At 36.6% G+C, this 18,149-nt stretch overlaps 2 protein-coding genes across 2 annotated transcripts; one reads left to right on the top strand and one right to left on the bottom strand.

Moving 5' to 3' along the window:
- Nucleotides 1–1,454: 1,454 nt before the first annotated feature.
- LOC141589660 (F-box/kelch-repeat protein At3g06240-like) lies at nucleotides 1,455–2,645 on the bottom strand. The gene has a single exon (XM_074410293.1). The coding sequence runs from the start codon at nucleotides 2,643–2,645 to the stop codon at nucleotides 1,455–1,457; it is 1,191 nt and encodes a 396-aa protein (XP_074266394.1).
- Nucleotides 2,646–7,192: 4,547 nt separating this feature from the next.
- Nucleotides 7,193–8,371, top strand: LOC141589659 (F-box/kelch-repeat protein At3g06240-like). Its single transcript, XM_074410292.1, has one exon. The coding sequence runs from the start codon at nucleotides 7,193–7,195 to the stop codon at nucleotides 8,369–8,371; it is 1,179 nt and encodes a 392-aa protein (XP_074266393.1).
- The last annotated feature ends 9,778 nt before the right edge of the window (nucleotides 8,372–18,149 follow it).

The following is an 18,149-nucleotide window of genomic DNA, read 5'->3' as shown; positions in this document are numbered from 1 at the left end:
AATATAATAATAAATAAATACAATAAATATAAATAAAATAGTAATAATAATAATAATAATAATAATAATAATAATAATAATAATAATAATAATAATAATAATAATAATAAATACTCCCTCCTATTCATTCATTTTGTCCCCCTTCTATTTTGCACAATAATTAAGAAAATGATTTTGGACCACACAAAACACTCTATTCCACTCTACCCCACATGTAATTAAATTTGGACCACACAAAAGTTACCAAAAAAGGAAAGAGGGACAAAAATCCGACTAGCTTCGATAAGGAAATAGGGACAAAATGAATGAATAGGAGGGAGTATTAAAAATAAATTATAATATAATAATAACAATAGTAAATAAATTAATATAATAATAATGATAACAATAAGAATATAAAATAAGAATAAGAATAATAATATTAATGTTGAATGAACTGAACTGAACTGATTTTTTTTTTTTTTTTTTTTTTTTTTTTTTGGGTGACGAGGGGTTGAATCCCCCCAGGCACATACAATACCTTGCAAACCACGTGTGCCATGTAAGACATCCTTTAGGATGACAGGTAACCGCAACACTCCCGTGTAGGGAGTCGAACCCGGAACCTCTCAATTCGTTGCCATTGCAACGCTTTGAGGCACTCCCGCACTCCACTACACTCAAGCCACTTTGATTAATTGAACTGAACTTATTAGAACTGAAATTAAGTCCAAAAGAACAGGGTTATAGAAAAGAAAAAAAAATATTAAATTACATAGTGAGCCTAAAAACCGGATACCGGATATACGAAAAAACTGGATATACGGTTTCCGTATATACGGAAAAACCGTATCGGATAAGAATAGTAAAAAAGGAGATTTAAAAAACCAGATATCCGATACGGTTTCCAAAACCGTATAGGATATCCGGTTTTGCTCCCCTCTAAATTAAATACTACTAAGCCAACAGAGGATCTATACAACAGCATTCAATGTCTCAAGGACTCCCACGAGTTGCGAGATAATGGAGATCTTATGTACGCAACTACGCAACCTTACCGATGTGTAAGCTAGCATATTCATTCCTACACATAAAATTATAAGAGGCAGAACACTGGTAAACAACTACTACTCCTTGTACGCTAACAGAAGATCTATTAAAAACTCCAGCGCAATTACGATCAACAGCAACAAGCCAAAGATACATCCAAATAGTACTCCATAGAAATTGACTAAAGTATATCAATCTTTCACTAATGTTCTGTACCTGATCTTCCTTGGTAAATCATAGTAGTTCATAACAATGCACAGTAGTGAGGGATGAAAACTACAATCAAACTCAGTGTCCTAATTTTCTTGCCGATTAAAATTCACGCATCCGTTAAACAAAAGCAGGGTAAAAGAGAGAAAGACAGCAGCGAGTCCTCCCACAATCATCCCATAAAAGTTAAGTTTACATTTACGTTTTGATCCCGGTTACTTATTCAAGACAAATGGGGAAGAAGTCATATCCTCGGTTTCATATCCATTGCACAAAACCAAGCTCTCAGAATATTTTTCAAATTCTACATGACGAGTTATAGATTTTCCAAGCAACTGCACTTGGCCAGTAGCAATGTTGTAGGACTGCTTCTCATAAACAATATAGCCACCATCACCCTCATAATATAATACCCTTCTTATTACCTGCATACTCCGGTAGAACAAATTCAAACCTTCAGGGCTCGAACAACCCGAGAACCAAAGAGTCCAATCCCTCTTTCCACTGTTCTTTTCCAATACCCATATGCTCGTACTTTTACCAGAAACACATAAAATCGCTAGTGACTCCCCAAGAAGAAACAAAGACCTTGAAGAATCCATCGCATCCAACTCATCTGGCAGTTCCGAAAAGGTGAAAATTTCTGTGTCAAAATCAAGGGAAACAAGATAACTCGGTCTACGGTTACCCCCATGACCAACTTCATTTCCCAGCCAGTGAGCTGCCCCATCACACACATAGTAGGGCCCACAAATACGATCAAAGGTTGACCAATTGATATTGACCTGCCCCTTATCTCTTATAGTCCATTGTTGATCACGAAGTGTATAAACTGCAACACGAGTCTGACGAGGCTCTACCCTCTCAATACTCTCAAATGAGATCGCGATGATTTTATAATCCTGACTAAGACGCGCAAATCCAAATATAAACTCAGGCCCAAACCCGAAACAGGGAAGAATGGGGCAATCTGCAAGTAGCAACGATTTTCTAATACTAGCGTTAATTAATCTCATTTCGTAAGTATTAGGGTGAAACATTAAAAGCAATGAATCACATCTACCCAAAAGATAATATCTTTCGGAACTCTTGAAAATGGAACCGGTTTTTCTAAGTGTCTTCGCATTACGAACTGTCAATGAACATTCGCTATATCCACCAGGTCCCAAACCCTCGAGAGATATTAATTTACTTGAATTAAAGTTGTTGAGTTTACGATGCATCGAAACAAAGTCGGGATCATCGATAATAGAGCGCCAAGATTTGCATACGCACCTGAATCTTACAAGGGTTTTAACCGGCAATATTGCGAGAATTTGGGTAAGTAATTCTGCTGGTATGTATGCACAAGTATGGGGTTGAATTGAACATGATTTCTTGCTCTTCATCATCTTCCTGCTCTTCATTTTCTCCAATTGCTGATAGATTGGAGTGAAAGTAGGGGATTCTGATTTTGAAATGGGATGATATGAAAAACTCTAGGGTTAGTGATCGGTTAATTAGACCCTTCTATAGATATAGACGGAAATACCGTCTATAACAAGACTAATTGTAACTTTAAACACATTATAAATTTTTTGACGAGATGTCACCCATATGAAAATTCACTTTGTCATTCAAAGTCCCACCAAAGTTTGAGAATTTAAAGTTAACCTCAAATGACTAAGGGTTATTTAATGACAATAATCAAACTTAAGTCTCTCATTTTCCATTTAGTCCAACCTATTGACTATCCCATATTAATCTTATATTTCATATCATTTAACTTGCATTGATCTCGTCCTATATTTGACCTACTATGTAATATTCCACTGAACCGAAGACGTTATTCGGGAGGGGTACCTCCTTGAAGAGGTCCGTTCATCGGCTTAAAACCTGACTAGTGCTTAAAGGGATTGAAAATACTACTCATATAACTAAAGTGCACTTTCTTTTCTGGGTATCCATGCGAAAGAACTCCACAGTTAATCGTGATTGGCCGAGAGTAGTCTTAGGATGAGTGACCTCCAGGAAAGATTCCCGGAATGCGCATGAGTAAGGACAAAATGTGCTGGAAAGGACCCGTGTTGATCTATAGGCCATGTATAGAGGTAGCAATTATTGACACGACTCGAAAATACGACACGAACCCAACACGAAGTTAGCGGGTTAGGGTCAAAACGTTGTGACCCATTTAAGTAATTAAGTTGACACGGACACGACACGAAACTTAAATGGGTCGGGTTAGGGTTGAGCTCCTTTGACACGAACTCGACACGAATAACCCGTTTATTTAAAAGTATCATAATATATTTTGGTTGAATCAATAATCAACTCAAACAACTTAAAAATAAGTAATTTTTATTCCTCATTTTTGGGATAATAGGCCTATAAAGCTTAGTTTATTGGGTTAAACGGGTTAAAAATGACCCGCTAAAAGATAAATGGGTTAAACATAACCTGCAAAAAGATAAATGGGTTAAACAGGTCGGGTTGGGTTATAGAAAAATTAAATGAGTTGGGTTAGGGTTGAGACAAATGACCCGTTTATGTAATTGAGTCGGGTTAGGGTTGGGGTAGTTGTGACCCGTTTAAAGTTGACACGAACACAACACGACCTGTTCTGTTTGCCAGGTCTAGCCATGTACACAGCCTGACAAGTTACCGTGAGTGACCGTTCCCGACCCTAGATTTGCGTCAGGGTGTTACATACTAGAAGCAGTTGCCCAACAGGTCATGATGTGGGCATACTTCATTTCTATTTTTTTTGTTTCCTTCTTCATTTATATATTGTCATTCTCCAAAGCTTCTTCTTCCTTCTTCTTAAATCCTATCCTTCATCACCCAAAACATCACAATTCCCCCACAAATTCAATCACCACACAAATTTGACATCACCATCCGACCCCACACCTGTAACAACCCAGACATCACCATAATCCCACCATCAAACATCACCATCACCAACAACAACCACAATAATGACAAAAAGCCACCGACACCAATCACCACGAGATCTGGGTTTGAAACTAGGGCTGGTGGTTTTTTGATGTTGTGTTGTGGTGTGGTTGAGGTTGTCGTCGGAGCTTCGTCGCCGATAGAGACTGATCATTGTTAGTTGGGTATTGGTAGTTGTGGGGGGTGGTGACTTGGTGAGAGAATGAGACGGTTTTATGAGATGAATTCTTGTTGTCTTGGATTAACTTATGGAGTATGCTAAAAGGTAGGTTACTCCTACTCGGTTTCAATAATGCGATATTTTTTATGTTGATGTTGTAGTTAGTCTTACATAATTAGGGCATTTGCATTATAACATGTTTAGTAGTAATCACATCATTAAGAGGATGATTATGATATGTTGAGTGTGGTTCATGTATTGGTTATTTTCACATATGTTGGAGGATTTGTTGATAGATGTTGTTGTTTTGGAGACGCAAAACGATTGAGATACCGTCTTACGCTTAAGTCGCCTCTTGGAGCTTCCCACTCCAAGAGAGATGTGCACATTAATGGCTTGAGTTACGGAGGGACTCGTGTGGTTGAGACACAACGTCTAGCAAGGGATCGGTTGGCTTCCGGACCCGATACGTCTGGGCATGTCCCGGTACCTGTTTGTGGTTGTTGGTATGTCTGGGCGTGTCCCGGTACCAATGTGGTTGTTGGTATGTCATTCATATTATAGTCTTGTTGCATACTCACACACTTTGAGTTGTGTCACACTATTTATTAAAACTGACGTTTGTTGTATCTGTGTAATTGTCACCTATTTCCGGGGTGGCCTGTGTCGATCCATATGATATTTCCGATCATATGGGGAGCAGGTTAGGTACAGGTTTTGCTTGTTGACGTGATCGGGATTTGGGTCGCGTTTTGGACTCGAAATCGAGTAGCATTGTATAGATGACATTGATGGTAATTGACTTGTAATTTGTATAGTTCACATTTATCCATTAGTTTATGTTGTAATCACTAAACTTGTTATTTATTCAATGAACTATCTTAATTGTAATTACGATTTCACTGCCTCGGGAAACCGAGACAGTAGCATTTCTTAATTACCTTGGCCGGGTAAGAAGGGGGTGTTACACATAGTGGTGGCCATGCCCCTCGCTGCCAAGGCAAGGAAGGTGTTCGAGTTAGCCTCACCCTCAAATTCCACACCCGGAAATCCCGGAGCCATGATAGCGGGTGGTGCCTCTGGTCGAAGGGACTCGTGTGATTGAGACACGACGTCTGGCAGGGAATCCGTTTGCTTTCGGACCTGGTACGTCTGGGCGTGTCCCGGTACCTATTTGTGAGGTGTGGTGTCGTAAGCGTGTCCCTAGCACATTTGGTTGAAGGTACGTTTGGGCGTGTCCGATCGGTGTGGTGATTGGATAATAATGTCTCATTCACGTCATTGTCATGTGGCATACACATATATATTGTGTCATGTCTTATGTTTAATTATTGAAACTGACGTGTTCTGTGTGCGTGTAATTGTCACCTATTTCCCGGGTGGCCTGCGTCGATCCATATGATATTTCCGATCATGTGGGAAATAGGTTGAGTACAAGTTGGTTGGGTGTCACACGAGAGACGACACGAGCGTTGGAGTTGGAGTCGAGTATTTAGATAGTTGATAGATAACATAGATGGTAGTCAAGTTGTATAGTTCACATTTTATTCATTCTTTGTTTTGTAAATCACGAAACTTGTTATTTATATGAAGAGTTTCTTAATTATAATTCCGATTTCACTGCCTTAGGAAACCGAGATGGTAACATCTACCAATTACCTTGGCCGGGTAAGAAGGAGGTATTACAATATGGCTACTTAAAACATAATTACCATCATATAGTTAAGTTAAGATTGGATAATCCAGAACAAAAGGATTGGAAAGAACAATATAAATTGGATATTCCTTAAGTATTGTCTTCGAAAAAAAATTATTTCTTACATATTGCTATTTAAATTTTTAATTATAATTATGATAAAAGAATTTAAATTATTTTTTATTTATTTATGTGTTCTAATATTACTTTAAAAATATTTTTTTCATAACTTTATTTACATTTTGTGTTCGAAATATAGTCGGATTTAAACTTAACATCAAAGCTAGTACAAGTCCGTGTTATGCTTCATCTTTTTCTTTGTTTTTTTTTTCAATATGCCTTCTTTGATTTAAAAATTTAAAAATAAATAAAAATTAAAATAGTAATATGTAGGGAACTATTTTCTTAAAAGACAATACTTATGGAAAATCCAAGTATAATGTTCTTTCCGATCCTTTCTTTTGCTTTGAATTATCCAATCCTAACTTAACTATATGGTGAGAATTATTTTTCAAGTAATCATATGGTGGAATTATTTTTCAAGTAATCATATGATGAGAATTAATTTGTCTCACAACATTATCTAAGGGAATCACCAAACTTTTTTTTGTTATATTATGACCTGACCCTGGCCCTAACCCAACCCGTTTCACGTATAACTAACCTCGCATTTGAAAGGATTTATATAACCCGATTTGAAATCAGAACAACCTGACCCGCTTGACAGATGTAACTTGTAAGTAGAGTTGGCCATCAGCACGGGCTGAGCTGACCCGTTTTGGCCCGTTATTTTATGAAACTTAGCCCGGCCCGATCCAGTCTGACCCCTGCTCGGTTCCTGAAATTTCAGTCTGACCCGCACTTGGCTCGCCATTTTAGCAAAACAATGTTAAAGCACGCCAGCCCGGTCCTCCCCTGGCCCAGATCAAGCATATCCCACCCCAATCCAACCAAACCAAGCCCGTCCCTCCCATGGCCTGACCCGTCTCTAACCAGGAGAGCCCGGCCCGCCCCCGACCAGAATACAGGTCTACTTGTATCATACGGAGTAAGTTAGTTTCACCACATATCAAAATAAAAAAATCCCTAGGGTTTCATATCATCGCAATTCAAAATCAAAATCCCCAAATTTCACTCCGTTCTATCAGCAATTGGAGAAAATGAAGAGCAGGAAGATGATGAAGAGCAAGAAATCATGTTCAATTCAACCCCATACTTGTGCATACATACCAGCAGAATTACTTACCCAAATTCTCGCAATATTGCCGGTTAAAACCCTTGTAAGATTCAGGTGCGTATGCAAATCTTGGCGCTCTATTATCGATGATCCCGTCTTTGTTTCGATGCATCTTAAACTCAACAACTTTAATTCTAGTAAATTAATATCTCTCGAGGGTTTGGGACCTGATGGATATAGCGGATGTTCATTGACAGTTCGTAATGCGAACACATTTAGAAAAACCGGTTGCGTTTTCAAGAGTTCCGAAAGATATTATCTTTTGGGTAGATGTGATTCATTGCTTTTAATGTTTCACCCTAATACTCACGAAATGAGATTAATTAACGCTAGTATTAGAAAATCGTTGCTACTTGCAGATTGCCCCATTCTTCCCTGTTTCGGGTTTGGGCCTGAGTTTATATTTGGATTTGCGCGTCTTAGTCAGGATTATAAAATCATCGCGATCTCATTTGAGAGTATTGAGAGGGTAGAGCCTCGTCAGACTCGTGTTGCAGTTTATACACTTAGTGATCAACAATGGGCTATAAGAGAGAATGGGTTGAATATCGATTGGTTGTCCTTTGATCGTATACGTGGGCCGTATTATGTTTGTGATGGGGCAGCTCACTGGCTCGCAAAGGAAGTTGGTCCTGGGCGTGACTGGAGGCCGACTTATCTTGTTTCCCTTGATTTTGATACGGAAACTTTCACCTTTTCAGAAATACCAGATGATTTAGATAATTTTGATTCTTCAAGGTCTTTGTTTCTTCTTGGGGAGTCACTAGCGATTTTTTGTGTGTCTTTTAGAACTACTAGAATATGGGTATTGGAAAAGAAGAGTGGAAAGAAGGATTGGACTCTCTGGTTTTCAGGTCGTTCTAGCCGTGACTGTTTGGATTTGTTCTACCGGCGTACGCATGTAATAACAAGGGTATTATATTATGAGGGTGATGGTGGCTATATTGTTTATGAGAAGCAGTCCTACAACATTGCTACTGGCCAAGTGGAGTTGCTTGGGAAATTTATGAGCCGTCATGTAGAATATGAAAAATATTCTGAGAGCTTGGTTTTGTGCAATGGATATGAAACTGAGGATATGTCGTCTTCCCATTTGTCTTGAATAAGTAACTGATCAAAACGTAAATGTAACTGAAATTTTATGGGATGATTGTGGGAGGACCCGCTGCTGTCTTGCTCTCTTTTACCCTACTTTTGTTTAACGGATGCGTGAATTTTAATTGGGAAGAAAATTAGGACACTGAGTTTGATAAATCCCTCACTACTGTCCATTGTTATGAACTACTATGATTTACCAAGGAAGATCAGGTACAGAACATTAGTGAAAGATTGATATACTTTAGTCAATTTCTATGGAGTACTATTTGGATGTAACTTTGGCTTGTAGCTGTTGATCGTAATTGCGTTGGAGTTTTTAATAGATCTTCTGTTAGCGTACAAGGAGTAGTAGTTGTTTACCAGTGTTCTGCCTCTTATAATTTTATGGGTAGAAATATGCTGGCTTACACATCAGTAAGGTTGCGTAGTTGCGTACATAAGATCTCCATTACCTCACAACTTGTGGGAGTCGTTGAGAGATTGAATGCTGTTGTATAGATATCCTCTGTTGGCTTAGTAGTATTTATTATGTGATATTCATGAGCATATCCAAAACGTTGAAATGTAGATTTTTCAGGTGCATTTGAATTATGAGCCAATTGGAATAAGAGCTGAATTGTAGTAATCGAATCCAAGGGAATTATGAACCATATTTGATTCAAATGCAAGTGCTACATTAAGAGGTTTGCAATGATATAGGTGATACTCTCGTACTCAATCTCGCTCAAATTGGAAGAATAAACACGATCAAGCGATCAAGAGGTCTCTCACTCTCTCGTACAAAATTCTCGAATAAACTTTACTGCATTTGTGATAATCTATCTACCATTATTTATTTTCTATATAATACGATTTCATCTTAATTATTATTATTATTATTATTATTATTATTATTATTATTATTATTATTATTATTATTACACTACTCATCACGATACAATTCTAACACAAGTTGCACTAGAGAAAGGACAATCAGGAAGGATATGAAGAGAGCGTGGTTTCAGGCTCATGCAAGCAAATATATTAGTTTTAAGCACATTATAAATTAATTTATTTTCGCAGTATAATTTTTACTCATTAGAGTAATTTTTATACGTTTCAAAATCGTTTTAATCTTTTCTCTCGATTTAAATTTTAAATTTTTATAAAAGAAATCCGGAATTCGATTTAAAACCCCTAAGTTTACCTTGACTTTCAATTACATTTTCGTTCTCCCTTTTTGTTTTTCATTTTCCCTTTTTTATTCGCATTTTGAAGCGTGCGTTCACCCATGAACGGTTCGAAAGGATGATTCATGTCAGTCGACCCCAAATCACTTTGGGATTAAGGCTCTGATGTTGTTGTTGTAGAGTAATTTTTATACCAATTATTCCATTTATTTACTCTTCACTAAAAAAACATCAAATCTAATTCTCTCCACCTTCTCTCCACCTCCCCTCCATGTTAACCTTCGTTAACCTCCTTAAACTTTTTCAATTATGAACAATAATTCAAATGAATAGCATGTATTTAATTCGTTAATCTCATATTAATAATTTAATTGACTCTTTCTTACAATTTTATTCCTTTTTAATTAGGGTTTATATCTATATTAATTAAGGGCTAATTAGTGTGGTATGGCCGTATGGTGGGCTTGTTTGTGGTGCTTTATGAACAGGCGTGGCCGATGTACTTCAACGGCAATCCGCTGGAGCATGGTACGATGGTAATGGTGTTTGTGGCGGAGTGGTACGGTGTTAATACATGAATTAAAAAGGCATTGTATTACCGGGTTTGCTTTTCTTCAATGTATTGTGCAGTAATGCACTAATGCCTTGAAAACACGTACGATGGTAATGGTGTTTGTGGTGGAGTGGTCTATTTTTTTTACTCAATTCCTTTGTTTCAATGTTTTTTCAATGTAGTACGTAGAAGTTTACGAATATAGTACGTGTTTGTAGAATGTTTATGTATATAATACATGTGTTTGTAAAGATAAGTCATGAACGAAGAAGTACGTAATTTATCAATGTAGCGGCGGCCATGCGCCTCCCGGCCAAGGCAAGGAAGGTGTTCCGGTGAGCCTCACTCTCAAATTTCACACCCGGAAATCCTTGAGCCGTGATAGCAAAGTTGTGTGGTTGAGACACGACGCCCGACGTGGGGATCCGGTTGGCTTCCGAACCTGGTACGTCTGGGCGTGTCCCGACACCTATTTGTAAGGTGTGGTGTCGTGGGCGTGTCCCTGCACCGGTAATTGAAGGTACGTCTGGGCGTGTCCCGGTACCGGCGTGGTGATTGGATAATAATGTCTCATTCACATCATTGTCATGTTGCATACACATACATATTGTGTCGTGTCTTATGTTTAATTATTGAAACTAACGTGTTGTGTGTCCGTGTAATTGTCACCTATTTCCGGAGTGGTTCAGGTCGATCCATATGATATTTTCGATCATATGGGGAGCAGGTTGAGTCAAAGTTGATTTGGTGTCAAGCGGGAGACGGACGAGTTTTGGACTTGGAGTCGAGTACTTGGATAGTTGATAGATAACATAGATGGTAGCCAAGTTGCATAGTTCACATTTTATTCATTCTTTGTTTTGTAACACTAAACTTGTTATTTATATGAAGAGTTTCTTAATTGTAATTCCGATTTCACTGCCTCGGAAAACCGAGATGGTAACATCTACCAATTACCTTGGCCGTGTAAAAAGGGGGTGTTACAATATGGTTACTTAAAACATAATTACCATCATATAGTTAAGCTAGGGTTGGATAATCCAGATCAAAAGGATTGGAAATAACAATATAAATTGGATATTCCTTAAGTATTGTCTTCGAAAAAAAATTATTTCTTACATATTGTTACTTTAATATTTAATTAGAATTGTATATTACTTTAAAATACTTTTTCCATAACTTTATTTACAATTTGTGTTCGAAATATAGTCGGATTTAAACTTAACATCGAAGCTAGTACAAATCCGTGTTATGCTTCATCTTTTTCTTCGTTTTTTTTTGGTTTTTTCATATACCTTCTTTGAATTTAAAATTAAATAAAAATTAAAATAGTAATATGTATTTTTTTTTTGACAACAAGCGATGAATAACTTACATTATTTCAAATGTTACAAAGTAAGCTATTCGACTAGGTAACACCAGAGACCTAACCACCAAATCTAGTGTTACCAAGCCAAGACTAAAGATAACATAAACATGAAAAACAATAATAGCCAGAAGAGCATCAAGGGCATCTTTGGTGAATGCAAGCGAAAGAGCCACGAGATGGTGAACGAGCTTCATAAACACGGAAGACCTCCAAAATTCGCCGATACAAACGAGCCGCAGAGTGACAATAGTAAGGTGTACTTACGAACTTGCGAAAAGATCGTAGAAAGACAAAGTGGTAAGCAAGATGACTAAATCCGCCACCGACGGAGATAAAACTCCTACACCTTAGAGATTGAACCCTTTGATCGTAGGACCAACAGACCAAGAAATCCGACATGCAATGTCCATCACGACCACGAACCCAAAGGGACAGGACACCCATGCTCAAAGTCGGGTGCAAAGACAGCATAACCCTAATTAGAAAAGAGACATGGCACTACGAGCCACCTCAAAGATTAAGGGACAAGACACCCATAACCCACAGGATGTTATTATTATAAACAAGTGTTGGAATATGTGTCCTCCGACAATAATGCGATCACGACTGTTGATCATGATGATCACATGTTTAAGTCTCGTTTTAAAGAATACAATTGGGAAGTAATTTTTACTGTCAACTGGTCAACATATATCGGTAATGATTGGCTGACTAGAGTTTGACATTACTGTCGTGCGACGGTGGTGATCGATTGACCCCTAGGTCATACCTATAGGGCAACACTCTTAATTGATCATTTAATTAATCGTATAACGTTACGAGTTAATTAAATTACTTGAAAAATTGACGGACGATTTTGGAAGTAAAATTTACGTATCACATTGAAATATGATTAAATGAGATACGGTCTGAGTAATCAATTGTATCATTACTCGGATGAAATTATTGTTTAAAGAAACAATTGAAATTGAATGAATTATTATAAATACAATTTGTTGTGATTTATAAATTGGTAAAATATTTTGGTACAAGTAATTATGAATTACTAAGTCGATTTTTGTATGTGACGTATTTTAATAATATGTTGATTTTTAATATGTTAAAAATGCACAACAAATTTATGTAACATATGACATGTGACATAAGTCAAAATTGACAAAAATAACATGGATCCCATATTATAAGTGTATCGAAATTAAGAGGGAATTAGGCTAAATATTGTGTTATTTAAATTTGTGGAAAACACAATCATTTGTATTATAGCCTAGCCATGCAACCCTAGTTTGCATTGTGAAGGCAAACAAGAGCATGCATTGGGTCTTTTTCTTCCCTCCTCTTCCCTCCTACCCGGTTTCACCATAGAAAAGGCAAAAGGATTTTTGTCTTATTTTTGATATACACTACATGCATGAGTGTGTAATTTATTCATTCATTCCAACTTATCAAAAATTAAGATTTTAGAAAGAGAAAATCACCTTCCATTCTCCTCTCTCTCAACCGGCTTTTGAGAGCAAAACCCAAATATTTTTGGGTCATTTTTTCTACAAGAATTAATATTATCTAGTACTTATAATATTAATTTTAATTAAGAGTAAGCCTTGGGTATAATTCCTTGGGAGAGATCCTACACTTGGGTCTTTGTTCATCCAAAAGGAAAGCTCAAGAACAAAAGAGAAGGAGATCTCTTTTGTGCCCATAAGAACCGAAATTACAATGTAAGGATGATTTCTTCTTTATTTTGCTAATTAGTTTGCATGCATAAGACCTTTATTAATTTTATGACAAATTAATTTAAAACATATATGAATATGTTAAGTATATAGATCTACTTTTCCTTCAATCGGTATCAAGAGCCATGGTTGTTTGCATGCAAATCGGTTAAAAGTTTTTCCGAGTTATAAAGATTAACATATAAAACTTGTAAATTTGTGTTATTATGATATATCACGAAATTAATTCATGCATGTTAAAATTTCTGGTCCTAAAATGTTTTAGGATATTTTGGTTAAATTTACGGATTTTTGTTGTTCATTTTTTACAATAATGGCATTTAAATGTGATTTTATGAGTAAAAATGTCATTTTCGGTCTAAAATTAGCTATACTTCGAATTTTCCAGTGATTTTTGGATATGTTGTCACATATATTATTTTGAGATAACCTGTAAATTTTCATAAGTTTTGGACTTGTTATGCTCGAAAAATGGATTTTTCATTATTAAATTCGGATTTAGGTGAAAAATAGGTTAATATGAGATAAATTTCGAATCTGGTCATAGAAATTTAGTATGTTGTCACATGCAACTTTACAAGGTGTGTGTAAAATAATGGGATATAATGAAGTCTTTTTGCATGATTTATGGATTTTTGAAGAAAAATAGCATAAATAGTGACATTATTAGTGAAAAATTAATAAAACATAATCTATGACTAAGGAAAAACGTCCAATGTTGCATTTTATTATCTTTTTCAGATCTAAAATTGAAAAGTTAATGAATATATTTTTCCCATGTTTTTATGATTATTATATTAAAAACCGATAAACCGCAACATTGTTTTTTCCGGAAAAATTTCGAAATTTTTGACCTAAGGTTTTGAACATTATGAGTGTCATGGTATTTTTCCAGAATGTTCATGAGTTTAAATTTCAAATTTTGAATTTATTTGAAATTTTGTGATTTATTTGAAGTTTATCGCTTATTTTTGTAATTTTTAGTCCATTAATGAACAATTTTATAAATATGAGTTAATTATGGTCAAATAATTAGTGAAGACTAAATTTTGAGTCCTAAGAGGTTAGGGTAATTAACTTATGCATAAATATGAATTTATGTAATTTTGTGATTGTAAAATGTTGAAATCACGCAAATCCGTAAAAACCGAGTAATATACGATATTGGCTAATTAAAGGCGATTTAGCATAAAATTGGGCATGTTCATACATATTATAATGCTGCATTTTTCTTTATGATTGTCATAATTTTAATTTATGTAATTTTTGAATTATGTAATTTTACTTAGTATGGCCTTAGATTTTAATTGGTATTTCCCGAAATGTATGGGAATATCGATTCGGTTGTAATTTTACTGTGATCTCGTATCACCGTTTTGTAATTTAATAGATTTATTTTATTTTAGTTACAAATGTATAATAAGAAATTATGTAATTTGTTATGTAATTTTATTCATTCCGGAGTTCCCAAAGACGGATTTCTTCAAGAATGGCGATACATAAAGACGGTATTACCTCGAGATGCGTGCCACAACCGAAGTTCAAGGGACCAATGGAGTTGGTTTCCGAATATATAATAGTTAAATAGTTTTTCTATTTTAGGAAGACCATACTAGGATTTATTTATTTTATGCTTGCATTTTATTTTATGTCACATGCATCGCTAAATCGCCATAACTAAAACATGCATCTTCTTTCATCGAGTTTATCGACCGTGTCAATTCGAATTATCGTAGTTCACCGCTTTAGTTCACTTAAAACGTGATAGATAATAAATTGACATGACCTCTCGCTAAAACAATTAATTGAGACATAGCCTTACCAAATAGTAGAAACCATGAAAACCTATTTCGTGAGGGAGTGCACTCGGCCACACCGGGGTACAAACCTTGTTACATAGGGGAAGTGGGTGATAAATGTCTATCCACCGAATTCATGTTGATGAGGGTTTCATCGGCCACACCATGCCCAAATTAATATGGGTTTGGATCATGGACACATTTATTCGAAATTTGGATTGAACTCAACAAAAGTTTTTCGATAAGGGTTTTATCGGCCACACCGTCCCCTTGTTGAATGTGTTTTGGGCTAACGATAAATGTTAATGTAATATTATCGACCAAGAGTTCTAAAAGTAGAATCGATTAAAGCGTTAATCCACCGAGTTATATTGATAAGGGTTTCATCGGCCACACCGTGCCCAAGTTAATATGAATTTGGGTCTTGGAATCATTTATGATAGTTGGGTAGAGGTTACTATATAAATGCTCATACCTTGTTAATTATTTACAAGTATGATATTAAAAGACAAATGTTAATATTTCCTTTTCCTCCATATTTGTAGTTCCTTACAATGAATCCATCAAATGCTACCGCACCGATAACTATTGAGTCTTACCACAATGTTTTTGACGACGTTTGCTCCAACAATGATTTCGACACCACTAGAGAACTTCATTTTGGGATAGGTTCGGATGGAAACCTTAACTTCATCACCTATTCTAAACCACCTACTACTACTAGACCTCGTGTGAGTCCGTCTCAGGAAGACTACCTCATACAATCTATAGGGTCTTTGTCTCTGGAAGATAAAGATACCAAAGCTAGTGGTAGCTCAAGCAATCAAGTTCTTGCTTCAAAGGGCAAAAGGTTCAAGAAGAAGGGAAAGAAAATCAAAAACTTCAAGCAAGTTAATGATGAATGCCATTATTGCTATGGCATGGGACATTGGCTTAGGAATTGTCCCGTATATTTGCGAAATATAAGGGAAGGAATCATCACTCCAAAAGGTAAAATTCCTAAGGAAATTTATGTTATTGATATAAATTATACTTCCACTACGACATGGGTACTAGATACCGGTTATGGTTCTCACCTTTGTAATCATTTACAGGGTTTAAGAGACGTAAAGAGGCTTAGCAAGGGAGATGTGGATCTACGCCTTGGAAATGGAGCTCGGGTAGCGGCCGAATCCAAAGGAACTTATGTTTTAGCTTTGCCTAATGGATTTGAGTTGTATTTACATAATTGTTTTTATGTGCCTACACTCTCTAAAAACATTATTTCAATCGCTATGCTAGACATGGACGGTTTTTGTTTTGTCATTAAGAACATTCGTTGTACTATTTCTAGGAACGACTTGGTTATAGGCCAAGCTTCCTCTATCAATTGCATTTACATTTTAGAGACCTCAAATCCGACTAATGATATCTATAACATTCAATCAAAGAAACTCAAATCAAGTGACCCAAGTGAAGCGTTCATTTGGCATTGTCGATTAGGTCACATAAACGAGAATCGCATCAAAAGATTAATTTCGACTAATGTGATTACACCATTTGATTATCAATCATATGGTACATGCGAATATTGCCTACTTGGCAAAATTACTCGTAATCCTTTTAGTGGTAAAGGGACACGAGCTAGTGAGCTATTGGGACTCATACACACCGATGTATGTGGACCAATGAGTATCACCGCCCGTGGTAATTATGACTACTTTATAACCTTCACCGATGACTTGAGTAGATATGGGTATATCTATTTAATGAAACATAAGAGTGAAGCATTTGAGAAATTCAAGGAATTTCAAAACGAAGTAGAGAACCAATTGAACAAAAGGATTAAGGCACTACGATCCGATCGTGGTGGTGAATACCTTAGCCTTGAATTTGATTCACACTTGAAAAGTCATGGTATTATATCACAACTTACTCCACCCGGAACACCACAACTTAATGGTGTTGCCGAAAGGAGAAATCGAACCCTACTTGATATGGTTCGATCCATGATGAGTCAAACCGAGTTACCAAACTCGTTTTGGGGATTTGCGATTCAAACCGCAATTAGATCTTTGAACAATAGTCCCACTAAATCCACCGAGAAAACTCCATGTGAGATGTGGACGGGAAGGGTTCCCAATATATCCTATATGAAGATTTGGGGATGTGATGCTTACGTCAAGTCTAAGAACGACAACAAGCTTGCCCCAATATCCGAAAAGTGCATCTTTGTAGGTTACCCCTTAACCTCACGAGGTTACTACTTCTACAAACCTCAAGATAACAAAGTGTTTGTGTCTTGCGAGGCTGTCTTCTTAGAAAGACAATTTATTTCTAAGAGACAGAGTGGGAGAAATTTTGAACTTGATGAAGTTCAAGAGCCACAAACCGAGATAGAGACGCAAGAAGATGTTCCTTCGTCGTCTAACGCGGTTGTACCTCCTCCACTAAGAAGAACGGGTCGAGTAATTCGTCATCCCGATCGATATGTGGGACTTATCGAGGAAGATGGAACACTCGATGTTTTACTTATGGAAAGTGACGAGCCCGCCACCTACAAGGCCGCAATCTCTAGTCCAAATTCCTCCTTATGGCTTGAAGCCATGAAGTCCGAAATGGATTCTATGCATGAAAACCAAGTTTGGGACTTGGTAGATTTGCCTAAAGGGGCAAGACCCCTTCAATGCAAATGGATATTCAAAGTCAAAAATGGCATAGAAGGACATGATGATGTCTACAAAGCTAGGCTAGTGGCAAAAGGATTTACCTAAGTCCAAGGTCTCCATTATGATGAGACCTTCGCCTCCGTAGCCATGCTAAGATCCATACGGATTTTGTTAGCGATTGCCGCATTTCATGATTATGAAATATGGCAAATGGATGTCAAAACCGCTTTTCTAAATGGGCATTTAGAAGAGGAGGTGTACATGATACAACCCGAAGGTTTTGTTGATTCTAAAAATCCTAACAAAGTTTGCAAGCTTAAGAGATCCATTTATGGTCTTAAGCAAGCATCTAGAAGTTGGAATTATCGATTCAATCATGTTATAAAGGAAAATGGTTTCACTCAAAGTGTTGAGGAACCATGTTTATACATGAAATTTAGTGGGAGCAATGTTGTGTTCCTAATCTTGTATGTCGATGACATACTACTCATTGGAAATGATATTTCAATGTTGT

Source organism: Silene latifolia, chromosome 7 (genome assembly GCF_048544455.1).
Source record: "Silene latifolia isolate original U9 population chromosome 7, ASM4854445v1, whole genome shotgun sequence".
Classification (NCBI taxonomy): Eukaryota; Viridiplantae; Streptophyta; class Magnoliopsida; order Caryophyllales; family Caryophyllaceae; genus Silene; species Silene latifolia.
This window is presented reverse-complemented; position numbering and strand designations above follow the sequence as displayed.

What these genes read in the sequence shown, in the direction of transcription:
- LOC141589660 (XM_074410293.1), bottom strand. Translation starts at nt 2,645, where the DNA reads ATGAAGAGCAGGAAGATGATGAAGAGCAAGAAATCATGTTCAATTCAA.
- LOC141589659 (XM_074410292.1), top strand. Translation starts at nt 7,193, where the DNA reads ATGAAGAGCAGGAAGATGATGAAGAGCAAGAAATCATGTTCAATTCAA.